The sequence below is a fragment of the Ylistrum balloti genome, unplaced genomic scaffold, assembly GCF_031769215.1.
Source record: "Ylistrum balloti isolate Yb309-2 unplaced genomic scaffold, AGI_CSIRO_Ybal_v1 Utg371268, whole genome shotgun sequence".
Taxonomy (NCBI): domain Eukaryota; kingdom Metazoa; phylum Mollusca; class Bivalvia; order Pectinida; family Pectinidae; genus Ylistrum; species Ylistrum balloti.
Genome location: NW_026782683.1, coordinates 725,145 through 748,342, shown reverse-complemented (window position 1 = coordinate 748,342; position 23,198 = coordinate 725,145). Strand labels below are relative to the sequence as shown.

The window sequence follows — 23,198 nt, the reverse complement described above, 5'->3', positions numbered from 1 at the left end:
CTGCTACTAAGTTTCACCGTTTTATATCTCAAAAATTTGCTGTTTATTATCGTACTTCGTAGTTATCAATTTTTACGAAATTTATAAGATTGTGAGAAAAAGTAAAGCAGAATACATTGGTGAAAAATTCTCATTATTTGAGATGTATTTGATTTATTAAAAAGAGGCAAAACAAATTTGAGCACTATCTATAGATTTTGTTTCTTATTGTATACATTATGTTGTAAATATACTAAGGATGTCTTCACAATCACAGTTCCAGAATAACTCTCTATAAAAGTAGAAGTTGTAAATTTATTTGTTTGAAGAAAATTGTACCGTTTACGGGTTAACGTCACCCAGTGTTGAATATATGTTAGCATGCAGTTCAGTTGGATATATGATGACCTCTCTGAGTATAACATGAAATATATGTTAGCATGCTGTTCAGCTGGATATATGATGACCTCTCTGAGTATAACATGTTTTATGACTGTGTGTAGGTGGCCTGTCCAGCTGGAACGTACGCGGACACCAAAGGCACTCCAGACGAGGCCAGTTGTAAACCCTGTCCTGCTGGTTACTATTGTCCACAAGCTAGTACAACTACCATAGACTGTCTCCAAGGTTACTACTGTCCTGCGAATTCTTCTGTTTCCACACCTTGTCCAATTGGGCGTTATGGAAATGCTTCGAGTGAGTAACAATAAAGTAGAAACAAACTTGTATTTATCACAAACAGGATAGGAATGAAATGGCCGGTGTGTCCTGTCAATCTATTTCTTTGTTTGTATCTTGTGTTTTGCAATCCTGACCAAGGTAATGACTAGTAAGGTTTATCCACTTTTTTAATGGAGTAAAACTTCCTTGTCATGCCTAAAGAGGAGATGAGGGCCGATATCCCTGTCAGGACCATTTGGGTACTCTTTGTAAGTTTACACCAGGTACTCCAGTTTTCTCCCACAGTAACACTCACCTGGTATTTCCATCTGTGACGACAGGTGTGAACAGTATTTGTTGATAAAGCGTGTTATTCAATTGTTGTAAAGTAGAAAAGTTTATAAGGCTGTAATAGAGTCAACTTTCTCAAACTGATTCAACACCAATCACCTTTTAACCTAACTAGGAGGGGGAGGGGTACAGATTGTAACCAAGGAGAAAGGGTGTCATAGAGTATTACATAGGAGGGGGAGGGGGACAGATTGTTACCCAAGAGAGGGAGGGAGTACCAAGTGTAACCCAAGAGATGGAGGGAGTGCAGAGTGTTACCCATGAGAGAGAGGGAGTACAGAGTGTTACCCAAGAGAGGGAGGGAGGGAGTACAGAGTGTTACCCAAGAGAGGGAGGGAGTACAGAGTGTTACCCAAGAGAGGAAGGAAGTACAGAGTGTTACCCAAGAGAGGGAGGGAGTACAGAGTGTTACCCAAGAGAGGGAGGGAGTACAGAGTGTTACCCAAGAGAGGGATGGGGTACAGAGTGTAACACAAGAGAGGAAAGCGTTTAAAGTGTTACCTAGGGAGGGTATGGGTCATAGAATATCTTTAGATATTAATTTATAACTGTAAATGAATTTCAGACCTAATGGCCATGGATGATTGTAACCTGTGTGACCCTGGTTACTACTGTGATGCCCCAGGATTACTCAGCCCTCGTGACCAGTGTGACCCCGGCTTTGTATGCTACAGTGGAGCGTCCACTTCTGGCCCAACTGATGGCGTCACTGGAGAACGTTGTCCAGCAGGTGGATACTGCCTGAAAGGTAATATTAGTGCAGTTATTCTGCTTTTCTGGAAAAGGTGAACAGACTTAATGGCTAGATTTCATTTGAAGATGCCTTTCTTAAACTTGGATTTTATCAGGGTTCTCTGTGTAAATCCTTCCTTTGTTAATATTTAATCCAATTTCAATCAGTTGAATTGTATTTACGATTTATTGATACTTTCTTCTGGTCCTAGTTACAGGTTAATTTCAAATAAACATTGATAAACATTTTCCAAATCTATATAGATATTAGTTAAGTTTGCCAGCAGCTCAGAACATGTAAACATCAATTGTGCTTGTTTCCAGGATCCTTTGAACCTAGACCCTGTCCTTTGGGAACCTACAGCAATGTTACAGGGTCTGTGGATAAATATGACTGTGTCGATTGTGACCCAGGCTACTACTGCTCAGTGCAGTCTGGTGGTGCTCCCACGGGGCAGTGTGATGCTGGTTGTTACTGTACTGGGGCTGCCCAAAGTGCTTGTCAGTTTACCACACTTGCTGGTAAGTTAACAAGGCTACACAGCCTTTTATTAAAAATTCAGGTGTATTCGGAGATAAAAAATATTTCTATAATACACTGTACAAGGGTTGTCTTATCATAACACTGACAACAGAGACAGATCTGTACAAGTGTTGTCTTATCATAATACTGACAACAGAGACAGATCTGTACAAGTGTTGTCTTATAACACTGTCAACAGAGGCAGATCTGTACAAGTGTTGTCTTATCATAACACTGTCAACAGATGCAGATCTGTACAAGTGTTGTCTTATCATAACACTGTCAACAGAGGCAGATCTGTACAAGTGTTGTCTTATCAGAACACTGTCAACAGACACAGATCTGTACGAGTGTTGTCTTATCAGAACACTGTCAACAGACACAGATCTGTACAAGTGTTGTCTTATCAGAACACTGTCAACAGAGGCAGATCTGTCAACAGAGTCAACAGACACAGATCTGTACGAGTGTTGTCTTATCAGAACACTGTCAACAGACACAGATCTGTACAAGTGTTGTCTTATCAGAACACTGTCAACAGAGGCAGATCTGTACAAGTGTTGTCTTATCAGAACACTGTCAACAGACACAGATCTGTACGAGTGTTGTCTTATCAGAACACTGTCAACAGAGGCAGATCTGTACAAGGGTTGTCTTATCAGAACACACTGTTGTCAGATTGGTTGTCATTGGAATAAAAGTTCTTACAACACAACCAGTAGAAGATTTGAATGTGATATTTCAATGACTAAATGGCGTCTAAAGTTTGAGTTGCAAAAGTGAAATGAAATCAACTACAGTACATTGTTACCATCTTGTGAATTTGTTTTATTTGTCTGTAATCTGTTAACCATCATGTCACACTATTTTCGACAGAAGTGTACATAGTATTATAGTACAGCCAAAAAACTTATCTAAACATCACATATAAAGCTTCTACTGGTGGTTTTATTCTTTTGAAGTATATATAAATATATATCATATATGTAAATTTCCACAGTGTTCTTTATATATTTACATACTAACAAGTATTTGAGGAATTGTACAAAATTTTGAAGTCAGGAAGGCTCTTAAGGAAGATGTAAATGCAAGGTGAATTTAATTACAGTTAATTGTAATAGTTTGGTCTGTGGTAATATGATGTGATCATTATTTAGAAACACAAACACAGAGTCATTAAAACAAAAGAATCTCTGTTTGTTTCATTCATTTCTGCTCGTAAGGAAACACAGTTTATCATTCTATTTATGGGACAGTGACCCAGATATTAATTATCCGTACTTGTCAGCACAACAATAAAGCATTTTGAAATTTTAAAAATGTAAAAAGACTTTTAAAATTATAGTTAACTCTATAATACTAAGATTATAGTTAACTCTGTAATACTTAAATTATAGTTAACTCTATAATACTTAAATTATAGTTAACTCTATAATACTAAGATTATAGTTAACTCTGTAATACTTAAATTATAGTTAACTCTATAATACTTAAATTATAGTTAACTCTATAATACTTAAATTATAGTTAACTCTATAATACTTAAATTATAGTTAACTCTATAATACTTAAATTATAGTTAACTCTATAATACTTAAATTATAGTTAACTCTATAATACTTAAATTATAGTTAACTCTATAATACTTAAATTATAGTTAACTCTATAATACTTAAATTATAGTTAACTCTATAATACTAAGATTATAGTTAACTCTATAATACTAAGATTATAGTTAACTCTTTAATACTTAAATTATAGTTAACTCTATAATACTTAAATTATAGTTAACTCTATAATACTTAAATTATAGTTAACTCTATAATACTTAAATTATAGAACTCTTTAATACTTAAATTATAATTAACTCTATAATACTTAAATTATAGTTAACTCTATAATACTTAAATTATAGGTAACTCTATAATACTTAAATTATACTTTAACTCTATAATACTTAAATTATAGTTAACTCTATAATACTTAAATCATAGTTAACTCTATAATACTTAAATTATAGTTAACTCTATAATACTTGAATTATAGTTAACTCTTTAATACTTAAATTATAGTTAACTCTATAATACTTAAATTATAGTTAACTCTATAATACTTAAATTATAGTTAACTCTATAATACTTAAATTATACTTTAACTCTATAATACTTAAATTATAGTTAACTCTATAATACTTAAATTACAGTTAACTCTATAATACTAAGATTATAGTTAACTCTATAATACTTGAATTATAGTTAACTCTTTAATACTTAAATTATAGTTAACTCTATAATACTTAAATTATAGTTAACTCTATAATACTTAAATTATAGTTAACTCTATAATACTTAAATTATAGGTAACTCTATAATACTTAAATTATAGGTAACTCTATAATACTTAAATTATAGTTAACTCTATAATACTTAAATTATAGGTAACTCTATAATACTTAAATTATAGTTAACTCTATAATACTTAAATTATAGTTAACTCTATAATACTTAAATTATAGTTAACTCTATAATACTTAAATTATACTTTAACTCTATAATACTTAAATTATAGTTAACTCTATAATACTTAAATTACAGTTAACTCTATAATACTAAGATTATAGTTAACTCTATAATACTTGAATTATAGTTAACTCTATAATACTTAAATTATAGTTAACTCTATAATACTTAAATTATAGGTAATTCTTTAATACTTAAATTATAGTTAACTCTATAATACTTAAATTATAGTTAACTCTATAATACTTAAATTATAGTTAACTCTATAATACTTAAATTATAGTTAACTCTATAATACTTAAATTATAGTTAACTCTATAATACTTAAATTATAGTTAACTCTATAATACTTAAATTATAGTTAACTCTATAATACTTAAATTATACTTTAACTCTATAATACTTAAATTATAGTTAACTCTATAATACTTAAATTATAGTTAACTCTATAATACTTAAATTATAGTTAACTCTATAATACTTAAATTATAGTTAACTCTATAATACTTAAATTATAGTTAACTCTATAATACTAAGATTATAGTTAACTCTATAATACTTGAATTATAGTTAACTCTATAATACTTAAATTATAGTTAACTCTATAATACTTAAATTATAGTTAACTCTATAATACTTAAATTATAGTTAACTCTATAATACTTAAATTATAGTTAACTCTATAATACTTAAATTATAGTTAACTCTATAATACTTAAATTATAGTTAACTCTATAATACTTAAATTACAGTTAACTCTATAATACTTAAATTATAGTTAACTCTATAATACTTAAATTATAGTTAACTCTATAATACTTAAATCATAGTTAACTCTATAATACTTAAATCATAGTTAACTCTATAATACTTAAATTATAGTTAACTCTATAATACTTAAATTATAGTTAACTCTATAATACTTGAATTATAGTTAACTCTTTAATACTTGAATTATAGTTAACTCTATAATACTTAAATTATAGTTAACTGTATAATACTTAAATTATAGTTAACTCTATAATACTTAAATCATAGTTAACTCTATAATACTAAGATTATAGTTAACTCTATAATACATTCATTTAAAAAGGAATTTTTTATTTTACAGATAAATTTGGCTTTTATTTGCTGACTTGTGTGTCCTTTTTTCCAAATTGGGTAATTTTGTCAAGTACCTATTTCTTAGTGTCAAGTAAATACTTTAGACTTTAGGAGAAGGGTCCAACCTCATGTGGAAGGGTCCAACCTCATGGGGAAGGGTCCGACCTCATGGTGAAGGGTCCGACCTCATGGAGGAGGGTCCAACCTCACGAGGAAGGGTCCAACCTCATGGGGAAGGGTCCAACCTCATGGGGAAGGGTCCGACCTCATGGTGAAGGGTCCAATCTCATGTAGAAGAGTCCAACCTCATGGGGAAGGGTCCAACCTCATGGTGAAAGGTCCAATCTCATGGAGAAGAGTCCAACCTCATGGGGAAGGGTCCATCCTCATGGGGAAGAGTCCAACCTCATGTGGAAGGGTCCAATCCCATGGTGAAGAGTCCAACCTCATGGAGGAGGGTCCAACCTCATGGGGAAGGGTCCAACCTCATGGGGAAGGGTCCGACCTCATGGTGAAGGGTCCAATCTCATGTAGAAGAGTCCAACCTCATGGGGAAGGGTCCAACCTCATGGGGAAGAGTCCAACCTCATGTGGAAGGGTCCAATCTCATGGTGAAGAGTCCAACCTCATGGAGGAGGGTCCAACCTCATGGGGAAGGGTCCAACCTCATGGGGAAGGGTCCAACCTCATGGTGAAGGGTCCAATCTCATGTAGAAGAGTCCAACCTCATGGAGGAGGGTCCAACTTCATGGAGAAGGGTCCAACCTCATGGGGAAGGGTCCGACCTCATGGTGAAGGGTCCAATCTCATGTAGAAGAGTCCAACCTCATGTGGAAGGGTCCAATCTCATGGTGAAGAGTCCAACCTCATGGAGGAGGGTCCAACCTCATGGGGAAGGGTCCAACCTCATGGGGAAGGGTCCGACCTCATGGTGAAGGGTCCAATCTCATGTAGAAGAGTCCAACCTCATGTGGAAGGGTCCAATCTCATGTAGAAGTGTCCAACCTCATGGAGGAGGGTCCAACTTCATGGAGAAGGGTCCAACCTCATGGGGAAGGGTCCGACCTCATGGTGAAGGGTCCAATCTCATGTAGAAGAGTCCAACCTCATGGGGAAGGGTCCAACCTCATGAAGGGTCCAGTCCAACCTCATGTAGAAGAGTCCAACCTCATGGGGAAGGGTCCAACCTCATGGGGAAGAGTCCAACCTCATGTGGAAGGGTCCAATCTCATGGTGAAGAGTCCAACCTCATGGAGGAGGGTCCAACTTCATGGAGAAGGGTCCAACTTCATGGAGAAGGGTCCAACCTCATTCCAAGTGAAATCTTGATTTATTTTTATCACTGCAATATTGGATAAAATATTTCAATTTTGAAAAGGTGGCAGTATCCACCATTAGAATTATTGTGTAGAGGAACTTGTTCAGTTTGTGCGAGAATAAAAACTGTCAGGAAAATGAATTTTAATATAAAGAGAATAATTGTTATTAAAGGTTACTACTCACCAATTGGATCTACCGCAGTAACGGAATGTTTGGTTGCAACATATAATCCCTTTAATAGACAAGGAGCTTGTCTTACCTGCCCAGCTGGATCCTACTGTCCTGATAAGGCAATGAACTACAGCATCATCTGTCCTTCTGGTCGGTACTGTCCCGAGGGCAGTGAAATTCCATCAGATTGTCCACCTGGAACTTTCTTAAGTCAGTAAGTATTGCACTATATAGTGGTGACATTGTACTACCTCACTCTTCTCTGCTTGCTACAATTTTGAGTTGCATTGCTGTCACTCTGTAGATGGGTATCAATTTCTTTTACTCTATCTGAATAAGACATTTGTCCTTCTATGTTCTACCCTAAAATTTATAGCATCTTTCAACTCTGTTTGGATGAGATAGAAATGCCTCAACTTGAGAGAAATGATTCTTTAGTTACAAACACAGGGTTTGTTGTGTGTGTGTGTGTGGCTACTAAAGAATCTTACCCTGTGAGTTATTTTTCCTACCCAATTATCAAGCAGATTTCGCATGCCCCAGATTTGCTGTCGCTGTTTTATATGAATGATCTGGAAACTGTACTGGTGTTTCCAGTGCAGACTGTTGGTTTATATGGGGAGTCATCAGTCAGTTATTATATTTTAATGTAACACAAATACAAAAATAATATAAGTATATTTTTGTGTACAATTTTAGTGAAATTTCATAGATATTTTGTTTATGGTTGTGTCGCTCTATATAAATATTGACTTCTACAGAGAGGGAATGACCAGCCTTGATAACTGTACCAGCTGTCCTCCAGGATTTTACTGTCAAGATAGAGGTGCTTCCAATTACACCGCAGAATGCTCTGCTGGCCACATTTGTTACGGATCAGCGGAGTCAAGAGATCCTGTATACAATAATGACCCGACCGGAAACAAAACCATTATCCTCTATGGTGACTCTTGTTCTCCTGGATACTATTGTCCACAAGGCTCTGCTGTCATGGTAGAGTGCCCAACAGGGACTTATAATCCAGATCGTAACGGTCAGTCAGTGGCTAACTGTTTACCATGTGATGCTGGAAGTTACTGTAATACTACAGCCCTCACAGCTCCTACAGGTAAGTAACAGGACACTTTAAGGTCAAACAGTAATTAGTTACAGCCCTCACAGCTCCTACAGGTAAGTAATAGGACACATTAAGGTCAAACAGTAATTAGTTACAGCCCTCACAGCTCCTACAGGTAAGTAATAGGACACATTAAGGTCAAACAGTAATTAGTTACAGGCTCCTAAGGACACTAAGGTAAACAGTAATTAGGACACATTAACAGGACACATTAAGGTCAAACAGTAATTAGTTACAGCCCTCACAGCTCCTACAGGTAAGTAACAGGACACTTTAAGGTCAAACAGTAATTAGTTACAGCCCTCACAGCTCCTACAGGTAAGTAATAGGACACTTTAAGGTCAAACAGTAATTAGTTACAGCCCTCACAGCTCCTACAGGTAAGTAACAGGACACATTAAGGTCAAACAGTAATTAGTTACAGCCCTCACAGCTCCTACAGGTAAGTAATCCTACAGGTAAGTAATAGGACACATTAAGGTCAAACAGTAATTAGTTACAGCCCTCACAGCTCCTAAAGGTAAGTAACAGGACACTTTAAGGTCAAACAGTAATTAGTTACAGCCCTCACAGCTCCTACAGGTAAGTAACAGGACACTTTAAGGTCAAACAGTAATTAGTTTGAGGTGATCACTTGTAAACCAATCACCAATGTGAATAGATATATCATTGTCACATTTCTTATTTCAGATTTACCATTCTAACCTTGTTCTGCAGTTTCTTTTCCAGATTGAAAATAAGTTTCTAATACAATAAGTCAGGAATTGATTCTGTATAAAGATATCATGTCATCTCAATGACATCAATCAGCAGATCATCATATTGCCAGTTTGTGGGTATTGTGACAATCTACTTACTACACATGTGCTCACAAACACATGCACACCCACTTATGAACTCTAAATGACACAACAAAGTTGGTGGTTTTAAATTGAATTGGAAAATAATGAGTTAAAAATCATTAGTTTTGAGTGATAAAATTGTGAAGAAGCTTGTTTTTGGACTGTTTCAAGATGTCTAGTTTTTAAGATAGACTTCTGTGAATGCTTATGAGAAACAAGATTAACAGATATGAAGCAATTTACTCATTATCAGGGTTAAAGGATTTGTTTAATGTCATTGCTGAATGACTTACTTGTTTCCAGGGCCATGTGCATCAGGTTACTACTGCAAGGGAGGAGCCTGGGTAGACAGTCCTGTTGACAACACCACTGGTAACATTTGTCCACAGCACCACTATTGTGTGGCAGGAGCAGACTTGCCTAGAATCTGTGACATTGGTTACTATGCCAACACCACTGGAATGTCTGTGTGTCAGCTGTGTATCGCTGGCTATATATGTTACCCTGGACAAGCCCCAACAATATGTCCCCAAGGTTTGTTCTCATCTTTTTATCATCCTAAATGTATTATAAAGATTTTACTGTAAAATATCTTGCAATTTATTTTCACAGCACTTACCTGTATACAGCACTTACCTGTATAATTTACATGGTCTTCTTGTATAAAGATTAATATACTCTCTTGATACAAGACTAAACAATCTCCACTTAAGGTGTGACATTTTCACAGGGAAGGAGTGAAACAAAATTTCACTATTCCATCAACAATGTTTTTGGAATTTACTTCAGAAACTTTCGTCAGTGACATCAACCCATACTATATATAGATGATACTGTAACGTTTTCATTATTTTCCTCTTGTTTTGCTTGAATACTTTTTGGGCGATTATAGCTACTTCGCTCTAACAGAGATTTGGGTTTCTTTGGATAAAGATAGGAAATTCATTTGAATTTTGAGAATGTGTAATAGATCCTTCAGTAATTTTCTAATCTAAGCTTTTCAAAAAAAACAATACTATTGTTATTTCTAGAGAAGTACTTTTTTTTTTTTTAAATTTCATTTGTAGGGAACGTTGGATACCTAGTTGTGTATTGTCCAAATTTCAGACTAAACTGAAAAACAAGTTGGCAGACCTAGGGTTTCCCCTGGGACCTTCACCTTTATAAATTGTTAATTATAATTGTCACATCTTATATGAAATAGAATAAAACCTTATTCATTTTTGGGGTCCTTAGTCAATTTAAGGAGTCAAAACGAAGGTTTTTATGAGTCGAGGAAAACCCTGCAAACAGGTTGCCATTTTGGATTTCAACAGTTAGTTTGTTATCAGTATTTCTGGAGAAGCATTATTCTCAAATTTTAGATGTAGAATCCCCTCTTAATTGTAATTTGTTATCACTAATTGTGGAGAATACTTGATTGATTTTTCTCAAATTTCTTTTGTAGGTTTTACTTGGTCCCTAGTTGTGCCTTGTCATGTTTGACTTATAATTATGTTCACTTTTAGTCTGTAGTTATAATGTCAAAGTTTTCCATTGACTAAGTGATGTGTATGCTTCACAGGAAAGTTCTGTGCTGCTAGTACAGTATCAGATCCTCTAGACAACCCTGACGCCTGTCCTATAGGAACCTACAGTACTGATGTTGGTCTGTCACTCATCACAGAGTGTCTCGACTGTATAGCTGGATATTACTGTGACGAAATTGGTAAATATTCAATCATTTAAGTTGATCAAGATGGTGTGCTTTAGCCAACAACCATGATTCACCTAAATTGTTTCACATTTCTTGGTAACGAATGTTGAAGAAATAGGATTTATCTTAAAAATATTGTTAATATTCAACGTCATTCCAATTTTCCTTGAAATCCATTCACATTTCTACTGAATAACCTTGTCATGTATCTACACATTGACCTTGTCATGTATCTATGCATTGATCTTGACATGTATCTACACATTGACCTTGACATGTATCTACACATTGACCTTGACATGTATCTACGCATTAACCTTGACATGTATCTACGCATTGACCTTGACATGTATCTACACATTGACCTTGACATGTATCTACACATCGACCTTGACATGTATCTACGCATTGACCTTGACATGTATCTACGCATTGACCTTGAAATGTATCTACGCATTGACCTTGATATGTATCTACGCATTGACCTTGATATGTATCTACACGTTGACCTTGACATGTATCTACACATTGACCTTGAAATGTATCTACGCTTTGACCTTGACATGTATCTACACATCAACCTTGACATGTATCTACACATCGACCTTGACATGTATCTACACGTCGACCTTGATATTTATCTACATGTTGACCTTGACATGTATCTACAGATTGACCTTGACATATATCTACACATCGATCTTGACATGTATCTACACATCGACCTTGTCATGTGTCTACATGTTGACCTTGACATGTATATACACATTGACCTTGACATGTATCTACACATTGACCTTGTCATGTGTCTACACATCGACTTTGACATGTATCTACACATCGACCTTGACATGTATCTACACGTCGACCTTGATATGTATCTACATGTTGACCTTGACATGTATCTACACATTGACCTTGACATATATCTACACATCGATCTTGATATGTATCTACACATTGACTTTGTCATGTGTCTACATGTTGACCTTGACATGTATCTACACATTGACCTTGACATGTATCTACACGTCGACCTTGATATTTATCTACATGTTGCCCTTGACATGTATCTACAGATTGACCTTGACATGTATCTACACAATGATCTTGACATGTATCTACACATTGACCTTGATATGTATCTACACATTGACCTTGACATGTATCTACACATTGACCTTGACATGTATCTTCACCTTGGCAGCCTTGGTAAATGTCACTAAGAAGATTGGACCTGGGTACTTTTCTGGCGGTGGTGCTACAGTGGCTCAGCCAGATGATTACTTAGAACTTCGAGGAAAGTGTCCTAAAGGATTCTACTGTGAGGAAGGCTCCATTTCTCCTACTCCTTGCCCCCCAGGAACTTACGGGTAGGTCTCAAATTAAACTTAGTCCATGTAATTGCTTTGTTTGTGCATGCATGGTTGTGTGCATCCTTGTGTCCCAGATAAAATTGTGTATGAGTTGTTTCCCCAGCAAAGATTTGGTTTGTAGTGATGGCATATCGCATCATACCACCAACTTCTAAATTTGATTTGATTTTGATGGTCATTGGTTATGGTTACAGGTAAAAAATCAACCTTGACCACTTTGATTCACGGTGTGTGTACATCTATGGAAGTCTGTGCTCAATTTTTTTATTTCTGAATTTTCGCTTTTCATTGTTGTCAATAGGTCTCACTTTTTCTTCCTAGAACCAGCTTTATTCTAACACCCAGCATTCCTACAGATTATTGTTATCTATACATGACATTATTGTCAGATAAATATGGAAATTATTTGTTCAACAGACTTTCTGTCATACATGTTCTTCCAGAGCATCTGTAAACCAAGTAGCTTTCCAAACTAATCTTTATTTATCTGTAGGCCTCATTCTGTCTGATATTTTTATTTGTTTTTAATCCAGATCTGTTAATTAATATATAATTTGTGTTTAGGCCAGCATTCTGGTAATCAATATGTAATTTGTGTTTAGGCCAGCGTTCTGATAATCAATATGTAATTTGTGTTTAGGCCAGCGTTCTGGTAATCAATATATAATTTGTGTTTAGGCCAGCATTCCGGTAATCAATATGTAATTTGTGTTTAGGCCAGCGTTCTGGTAATCAATATGTAATTTGTGTTTAGGCCAGCGTTCTGGTAATCAATATGTAATTCGTGTTTAGGCCAGCGTTCTGGTAATCAATATGTAATTTGTGTTTAGGCCAGCGTTCTGGTAATCAATATGTAATTCGTGTTTAGGCCAGCGTTCTGGTAATCAATATGTAATTTGTGTTTAGGCCAGCGTTCTGGTAATCAATATGTAATTTGTGTTTAGGCCAGCGTTCTGGTAATCAATATGTAATTTGTGTTTAGGCCAGCGTTCTGGTAATCAATATGTAATTTGTGTTTAGGCCAGCGTTCTGGTAATTAATATGTAATTTGTGTTTAGGCCAGCGTTCTGGTAATCAATATGTAATTTGTGTTTAGGCCAGCGTTCTTGTAATCAATATGTAATTTGTGTTTAGGCCAGCGTTCTGGTAATCAATATGTAATTTGTGTTTAGGCCAGCGTTCTGGTAATCAATATGTAATTTGTGTTTAGGCCAGCATTCTGGTTGAAGTCAGCAGCTGAATGTACTGCTTGTGATGGAGGCTATTACTGTACCATCAGTAACATGACCACCACAGGAACTCAGTGTACAGCAGGATACTACTGTAGTGGAGGATCTCCAGAGGCAGCTCCTGTCAATCAAACTTGGGGAGATATCTGCCCTACAGGTAAGGAGTACATTTATTCCTTTAAAGCATAGAACCTGATTTGTCAGTTGAAACGAATTCTGATTGGCTTAAAAATGTAACTCATAATCTGTTTGGTCAAAGGAAAAATATGCTGAAGTAACATGAAATCTCATTGGTCATCAAAAAGTATTTGGACTGTATTCTGATTCATTTGAGAAGTAACATAGAATTACCTTTAAATGTATATTTACTAAATATGACTAAACAATAATAAAAACTATTTGATGATTGTTTTTGTCTTGTTGCTAGGTTACTATTGTCCCACTGGTACTCAGGACCCAATACCATGTGAAGCAGGAAAGTATGCTAATGCCACAGGGAGTACGACCTGTTTGAACTGTCCAGAGGGCTACTATTGTACGGTCAACACCAGTGATCCCATCCCATGTCCAGAAGGTCATTACTGCATTGCTCAAGCCACACTGCCCTATTCCAATCCATGTCCGATTGGGAAATTCAACAACTTGACTGGAATGAATGCACTGGCTGACTGTCAATCCTGTACTCCAGGGTAAGTGAAAGGTTAAAGGTCAGGCATACTAAAAATAGATTATACACTGATCTTGAGATGGTAATGTAGTTTTTGCAACATTCATTTCAAAATACAAGGACTTTATATAAACACTAGCATAAGCATTAGTACCGAATTATTGAGACCACAGTGAAACACAAGGCCTTGACACTGCCTTCTGTTTTAGCATATTGTATTTACTGGATCTTGACACATCATCTGTAGTGCTCAATTCTTTTTCAGTGAGTTTTGCGAGACACAGGGACTTGGTGCTCCGACTGGCTACTGTGATGGCGGATGGTATTGTACAGGAGGAGCCACATCCAGACAACCTTCAGACCCACTGACTGGGGGACAATGTACGATTGGAAACTTCTGTCCCAACGGCAGCTCAGCAGAAATCTCCTGTACACCGGGAATGTACTGTGACAATGTTGGTAAGTGACAGAGTACTGATATGAAAATTAAAATTATATATTAATTGATGATCTTTATATGAAAATTAATGTGTAAAACCTTAGTGATATGTTTTCTTCCAAGTCTTATGTTATTTTTAAGGGATCTTAGTTAACTGTGAGTCACTCCTGTTTTAAGTTTTGTGTTACTTTAACTTTGTGTAAATATTTATCTTTATTCTTATTTTCTTTCATCAACAGATATTCTTTAATGTGTACACTTGATAACACTTAAACTTAGTTTATATATTATTTCTTTTATCATTTTTAAAATTTGGTTTTACATGTGTCTGTTAAAATTAATGAGATCACATAAACAAGAATTTAATGTTTCAATTTTCCTATCATTAGAATTCTCTACTGTACTGATACTGTACTATCATTATAGTGTCTAATACAGCACTTTCATATCATATTTTCTTTTGAATTCAGAGTTATCTGCCCCTACTGGAAACTGCTCTGCAGGTTATTACTGTCCTGTAGGCTCCTCTTCTGCATCTGCCGTGGCCTGCCCGATGGGGAAGTTCTGTATTGCTGGAAGTAGTGTGGGAGACGACTGCCCACCAGGTACATTCCTGAATGTGACAGGTGGTTCAGATGTCTCGGATTGTCTCCCCTGTTACCAAGGCTACTACTGTGCAGGATATGGAAATACCGTGGCCACTGGACAATGTGATGGTGGATTCTATTGTCCATCAGGAATGAATCTATCCAGTCCTGCTGAATACACATGTCCAGTGGGACATAATTGTCCAATCGGAAGTCACGAATCAATTCGCTGCTTGTCTGGTACCTACCAGGATGAGACAGGACAAAGTGTGTGTAAAGACTGTCCCGTTGGCTACTTCTGTGATAATACAATGGCACCAGTAGTCCTGTACAACAATTCCATTTGTCCAGAAGGTAAAAATTGATATCCTCATTTTAAGGTCAAAATCATATAATTTGTTATAAACTTATTTCGAACCATGAACGTTATAGGCATTTTTATCAATTACCTGACTTTGTTCTCTACACTAATCAAATTTGTTTGTAGGATTTGTACATGAAAATGACCATTTTTTTTTATCCAGAACAGATATTTATTTAAGCAGAGCTCAAATTTTGTCATTGATTTTGTGGATAAATACATTGTAATGCTTACAAAACCTATTAATGTAGAAATCCATTTTACATGAATCAATGGATTAAGAGCGTAATTCACCAACTCAAGAAAAATATTCATGATTTTACAACATATTTCTAGACCTTATGAAGTTTGTGTGTTTTTTATAGTTTATATATAATTGCGTTTCTCGCAGCCAAAAAACATCATTTAGACAATGTTTAGAAATTTAAGGATTTTGTTACTTTTAAATTTTTCAGGCTACTACTGTCCACTCAACACCAAGTATTCATCAGAGTTCCCATGTCCAATCGGAACGTTTGGAAACATAACTGGCTTCCAGGCTGTAGGTGACTGTATTTCATGTCCTGGAGGATATTATTGTGACAGCTTGGCCCAGATAGACTACAGCAAAATTTGTAATGCAGGGTAAGTACATACAACATAACTATATGTAACCTAGGGACTGTGTAGTCTTAAACAAGATCTGTATAGTCTACAGCAGGGTCTGTGTAGTCCACATCAGGGTCTGTATAGTCTACAACAGGGTCTGTGTAGTCCACATAAGGGTCTGTATAGTCCACAACAGGGTCTGTATAGTCTACAACAGGGTCTTTATAGTCCACAACAGGTTCTGTATAGTCTACAACAGGTTCTGTATAGTCTACAACAGGTTCTGTATAGTCTACAACAGGGTCTGTATAGTCTACAACAGGGTCTGTATAGTCTATAACAAGGTCTGTATAGTCCACATCAGGGTCTGTATAGTCTACAACAGGGTCTGTGTAGTCCACATAAGGGTCTGTATAGTCCACAACAGGGTCTGTATAGTCTACAACAGGGTCTTTATAGTCCACAACAGGTTCTGTATAGTCTACAACAGGGTCTGTATACTCTACAACAGGGTCTGTATAGTCTGCAACAGGGTCTGTATAGTCTACAACAGGGTCTGTATAGTCTATAACAAGGTCTGTATAGTCCACATCAGGGTCTGTATAGTCTACAACAGGGTCTGTATAATCTACATTAGGTTCTGTATAGTCTACAAAAGGGTCTGTATAGTCTACAACAGGTTCTGTATAGTCTACATCAGGGTCTGTATAGTCTGCAACAGGGTCTGTATAGTCTGCAACAGGGTCTGTATAGTCTACAACAGGGTCTGATACAGTCTACATCAGGGTCTGTATAGTCTACAATAGAATCTGTAACCCAGGGTCATTTTTTGAAAAATTTTTTTTAGGTATTTCTGTAAACAAGGAGCAACATCTGGAACACCCTCACAGGGAGCCGATGCTGACGAGTGTCCAGCTGGTCATTTCTGTCCGCTGCAGACCTCTGAACCACAAAAATGTCCACAGGGAACTTTCTCTAACGCAACAAAGCTAACAGCACAGGACCAGTGTACCAATTGTACAGCAGGTAGATAGAGAACTTCATTATAGATATTAACAGCCAGCATATGGTGTTCCCCGTGATGACCATGTTATCAATGATTCAGTTAACAAATAGGTTAACAGGGATATTATCATATTGACTCCTCAGTTAACAGGGACAGTATCATGTTGACTCCTCAGTGAACAGGGATAGTATCATGTTGACTCTTCAGTTAACAGGGATAGTATCATGTTGACTCCTCAGTTAACAGGGATAGTATCATGTTGACTCCTCAGTTAACAGAGACAGTATCATGTTGACTCCTCAGTTAACAGGGATATTATCATATTGACTCCTCAGTTAACAGGGACAGTATCATATTGACTCCTCAGTGAACAGGGATAGTATCATGTTGACTCTTCAGTTAACAGGGATATTATCATGTTGACTCCTCAGTTAACAGGGATAGTATCATATTGACTCCTCAGTTAAAAGGGATATTATCATATTGACTCCTCAGTTAACAGAGACAGTATCATATTGACTCCTCAGTTAACAGGGACAGTATCATATTGACTCCTCAGTTAACAGGGATAGTATCATATTGACTCCTCAGTTAACAGGGATAGTATCATGTTGACTCTTCAGTTAACAGGGATAGTATCATGTTGACTCCTCAGTTAACAGGGATAGTATCATGTTGACTCCTCAGTTAACAGGGACAGTATCATATTGACTCCTCAGTTAACAGGGACAGTATCATATTGACTCCTCAGTGAACAGAGACAGTATCATGTTGACTCCTCAGTTAACAGGGACAGTATCACATTGACTCTTCAGTTAACAGAGACAGTATCATATTGACTCATCAGTTCACAGGGATAGTATCATATTGACTCATCTTATCTGTTTACAGGGAGTTACTGTGGCGACCAGAACATGATACAGCCATCAGGTCTATGTTGGGGCGGTTACTATTGCACAGAGGGTGCTGATAGTCCTACTTACATTACATGTCCTGAGGGGGCATTCTGTCCCAACGGCAGTGCCACATTTAGCTTGTGTCCACAAGGTAGGTTATAACCCTCACTCTGAGGGGGCATTCTGTCCTAACGGCAGTGCCACATTTAGCTGGTGTCCACCAGGTGGGTTATAACCCTCACTCTGAGGGGGCATTCTGTCCCAACGGCAGCGCCACATTTAGCTTGTGTCCCCAAGGTAGGTTATAACCTCAATCAAAATTCTATATATCACCACTGAACATTGGCACACTGAATATCTAAACTATATGATACCAAATTTCACAACTGCTCATGATTTCTTTTAGAATTTTATTAGTTAATGTTTCAGTTTAAGCTATACACTAAAGTAGACTTATCAAATGTGCAATATCAGGGGTATATATTATCAAACACATTATACCTATGATTTGTGTTAGAGTTAAGGGTATATGCTACCTTACACATTATACCGGTGATTTGTGTTAGAGTGAAGGCTATATGCTACCCTACACATTATACCTAGTGATTTGTGTTAGAGTTAAGGCTATATGCTACCCTACACATTATACCTAGTGATTTGTGTTAGAGTTAAGGTTATATGCTACCTTACACATTATACCTGTGATTTGTGTTAGAGTTAAGGGTATATTCTTCCTTACACATTATACCTGTGATTTGTGTTAGAGTTAAGGCTATATGCTACCTTACACATTATACCTGTGATCTGCATGTTTTAGAGTTAAGGCTATATGCTACCTTACACATTATACCTGTGATCTGCATGTTTTAGAGTTAAGGCTATATGCTTCCTTACACATTATACCTGTGATCTGCATGTTTTATAGTTAAGGCTATATGCTACCTTACACATTATATCTGTGATTTGTGTTAGAGTTAAGGTTATATGCTACCTTACACATTATACCTGTGATTTGTGTTAGAGTTAAGGCTATATGCTTCCTTACACATTATACCTGTGATCTGCATGTTTTATAGTTAAGGCTATATGCTACCTTACACATTATACCTGTGATCTGCATGTTTTAGAGTTAAGGCTATATGCTACCTTACACATTATACCGGTGATCTATGTTAAAGTTAAGGTTATATGCTACCTTACACATTATACCTGTGGTTTGTGTTAGAGTTAAGGCTATATGCTTCCTTACACATTATACCTGTGATTTGTGTTTTATAGTTAAGGCTATATGCTACCTTACACATTATACCTGTGATTTGTGTTAGAGTTAAGGTTATATGCTACCTTACACATTATACCTGTGATTTGTGTTAGAGTTAAGGCTATATGCTACCTTACACATTATACCTGTGATCTGCATGTTTTATAGTTAAGGCTATATGCTACCTTACACATTATATCTGTGATTTGTGTTAGAGTTAAGGCTATATGCTACACTACACATTATACCTGTGATTTGTGTTAGAGTTAAGGCTATATGCTACCTTACACATTATACCTGTGATTTGTGTTAGAGTTAAGGTTATATGCTACCTTACACATTATACCTGTGATTTGTGTTAGAGTTAAGGCTATATGCTATACTACACATTATACCTGTGATTTGTGTTAGAGTTAAGGCTATATGCTACCTTACACATTATACCTGTGATCTGCATGTTTTAGAGTTAAGGCTATATGCTACCTTACACATTATACCTGTGATCTGCATGTTTTAGAGTTAAGGCTATATGCTTCCTTACACATTATACCTGTGATCTGCATGTTGTAGAGTTAAGGCTATATGCTACCTTAAACATTATACCTGTGATTTGTGTTAGAGTTAAGGCTATATGCTACCTAACACATTATACCTGTGATCTGCATGTTTTAGAGTTAAGGGTATATTCTTCCTTACACATTATACCTGTGATTTGTGTTAGAGTTAAGGCTATATGCTACCTAACACATTATACCTGTGATCTGCATGTTTTAGAGTTAAGGCTATATGCTACCTTAAACACTATAGTTATCATGCGATTAGATTTTATTATACACTGATTTGTGTTTACCCTCCTTTCAAAAAAAATTAATCTACAATATTTATGCATGAGGTCCTGCATAGATATGTTATGTTTAACTTTTGTATTTATCAAATTTTTTCCACCCTTGCAGGAACTTACTCAAATGTAACCCACCTCACCAATGACTCTGATTGTCTGCCATGTCCAGGAGGTTCATACTGTGAGACAACAGGCCTTACTGCACCAACAGGGCTGTGTGGACAAGGTATGTTCTGCCATGGACAACTTGGGCATACTGGCAAAGTTTGTTGTCATACTGCCTGTGGTCAGGTGTTAGGGTCATACCTCTAAGAGATTGTTGCCCCTTTTACAAAGCCTGTATTTACCAAATTAACAGTGCTACAGTCTTGACTTTTAATTGATCAGACATTTTGACCTATAGTTCCCTTAATCAATGCATTAGGTAGAAACCAACCTAGTTTGGTAATATATTTATGAATTTTAACATTGATATTTTATCCATTGGAAGAAAACTTCTGAAAATGTTAATAAGGGGGGAAAAGGAACATTATTTATAAACTCATCAATAACATGGAAGGCTTCCTTCAGTTTGTTGTTTGTAAAGTTTTTGTTGCATGTAGACGTTTGAATTTGTTGTATTTCAATGATGTTTGGAAAGTAATTAATTTACAGAACTTTATCAGCTTTACATAAATTTACTGTTGTCTAGGTTACTACTGTCCAGAAGGAACTATCTACAAGGAGCCTGCTAGTACATTCTGTCCTGTAGGACATTACTGTCCAGAGGGAGTGTCACAGCCAATTCCCTGTCGTAACTACACACAGGTAAAAAACAGTTTAAACTTACCAGTAAGAGGCAAAAAAGAGTTTGAAAATGGCAATTGCATGTTCTGACAAAATTGTCACAAAACTAGATTTTTTTAATTTTCTTTTGAGCTGAATACAAAGGTGTATATTTAATCTAACTTTGTAGTCTTTCTGCTACAATCAGGTATGATTATAATGACTGTTGAAAGTTTAGAACATTTTAAATGTAATATATTAAGATATTTAAGAACATTTTAATTGTAATATATTAAGATTTTTAAGAACATTTTAATTGTAATATATTAAGATTTTTAAGAACATTTCAATTGTAATATATTAAGATCTTGGCCCCTGGTGTATCACACTTTATAAGTTGATAAGATTCCATAGTTTTACGTTCAACAGTGTCTCCTACAGTTTGGAGCTTTGATAAAAATTAAGTATACTGATATTTTAATTGCCTATAGTATGAACTTTTTATCAAAGTAGTTGATGGCTTAACTAAGACAAACTTATCAGATATTGTAAAGCTCATGGCTTTAATATAGTGACATATTTGACTTATTTGAGTAAAACAGGCCCTTTGGGACTTTGTTAATGTTTCATTATTTTGTTAATGTTTCAATATTTCATCATAAATTTGATCATAATTAACTTAAGAATTGGCCAGTGCCAATCTGTGTGTGTTGGCAGATAACTGAATTGAGTGCTGCATGTTGGATCTGTGAGGTTTCATCAGGACTGTAGTTAGCCAATAGATAAACACTAGGGATACTTGGGTATGTTGTGATTGAAACTACTTGGATTAATTTTTATCGTATTTGACGTATCTCTAGGTGAACCACACACATGCTGTCCAATGTAATGCTTGTCCAGCTGGATTCTACTGTGATCTAACAGGTCTTAGTACCATCTGCCCCGCGGGATACTACTGTCCAGCGGGTACAGGAATTGACTGGCAGTCCTGTCCGAGAGGAACATACAGTGACACAGAAGGCCTTAGTGATGAAAGTCAGTGTAAACCTTGTCCAGCTGGGAAATATTGTGGTGGTGAACACCTAACAGCAGCCACAGGTAGGTCTCAGTCTAATCCCACGTAACAGTATGCACCACCTTTTGAGATTTTATCTTATTTTTTTTCGAGGGATTTTGACTTTGAAACAAGCGTAAATGTTTCTCTATAAACCATCTATTTATACACACTGAGAAGAAATGTACATCATATTTAGCTCACCTGTTTCAAGAATGTGTGTCCTGATGTAATCACCCCATTTCAGAATTGAGAAATAAATGTTGTATTTTGCCTAGGTGACTGTGCCCCTGGTCATTGGTGTGTCTATGGTATTGATCGAGAGTACCCTGATGGAAACAATCAGTCGTCAGCTGTTTGGAACATCTCTTGCTACGATGACCGACAGCTGGGGTATGGAGGGATATGTCCTGTAGGAAACTACTGTCCCGGAGGTACAGCCAGTGTCTACCCAATACCTTGTGATAATGGCACATACGCCGATACAACTGGAATGGCTGCTTGTACTACATGTCCTGCAGGTAAACATACCCTTAAGAGGTGTTATACTTTTGACGATGTTACATTTTTTGTCGCCTCCTAGAAACACCTGAAATTTTATGCTGAGCCAGTATCTACTAGTATTGTTGTCAGGTTCTAGGTAAACTGGTACAATATTTAGGGTCATAATCAATGTTTTAAAGATATAATTATTGATAACTTTTATTTGTTACAGGATATTTCTGTGGTGAAGGGACAGCCAACTACACAGACAATCCATGTCCATTTGGTCACTACTGTCCGGCCGGCACTGGCTACTGGAACCAATATCCATGTAGTGCTGGTACCTACAACAACCTGACGATGAGGACAAGTAACAGTGACTGTCTCAGCTGTCCAGGTATGTCTAGATTGTAAGATATATATGTCAAATAGATAAGATCAAATTAAGATGTCGCCATGGCACCATGTAATCAGTGGCTGATGACCTTGGCTAATGACCTTGACTTTTTGTAACATTATGAATCAATCATATTATACCAAAGTGTTTATTGTATAGAAACAGTTATATTTTCCTTTATTGCTATAGAACCACAAATATAAATGAAAGTTGACCTTCACCTTTGACCTTGTA

At 36.2% G+C, this 23,198-nt stretch overlaps 1 protein-coding gene across 1 annotated transcript in view; it reads left to right on the top strand.

The window, feature by feature from the left end:
• Nucleotides 1–23,198, top strand: part of LOC132561707 (uncharacterized) — a 161,663-nt gene that overhangs the window by 53,830 nt on the left and 84,635 nt on the right. Inside the window, exons 26-45 of the mRNA XM_060226406.1 lie at nt 483–675; nt 1,556–1,738; nt 2,047–2,244; nt 7,360–7,573; nt 8,121–8,467; nt 9,622–9,852; nt 10,883–11,026; nt 12,222–12,387; nt 13,601–13,776; nt 14,047–14,308; nt 14,552–14,745; nt 15,196–15,666; nt 16,129–16,297; nt 17,109–17,287; nt 18,159–18,314; nt 20,378–20,491; nt 20,957–21,072; nt 21,891–22,128; nt 22,363–22,605; nt 22,800–22,964. Of these exons, the coding sequence (XP_060082389.1) occupies nt 483–675; nt 1,556–1,738; nt 2,047–2,244; nt 7,360–7,573; nt 8,121–8,467; nt 9,622–9,852; nt 10,883–11,026; nt 12,222–12,387; nt 13,601–13,776; nt 14,047–14,308; nt 14,552–14,745; nt 15,196–15,666; nt 16,129–16,297; nt 17,109–17,287; nt 18,159–18,314; nt 20,378–20,491; nt 20,957–21,072; nt 21,891–22,128; nt 22,363–22,605; nt 22,800–22,964 (4,159 nt within the window). The remainder of the gene's footprint in view (nt 1–482; nt 676–1,555; nt 1,739–2,046; nt 2,245–7,359; nt 7,574–8,120; nt 8,468–9,621; nt 9,853–10,882; nt 11,027–12,221; nt 12,388–13,600; nt 13,777–14,046; nt 14,309–14,551; nt 14,746–15,195; nt 15,667–16,128; nt 16,298–17,108; nt 17,288–18,158; nt 18,315–20,377; nt 20,492–20,956; nt 21,073–21,890; nt 22,129–22,362; nt 22,606–22,799; nt 22,965–23,198) is intronic.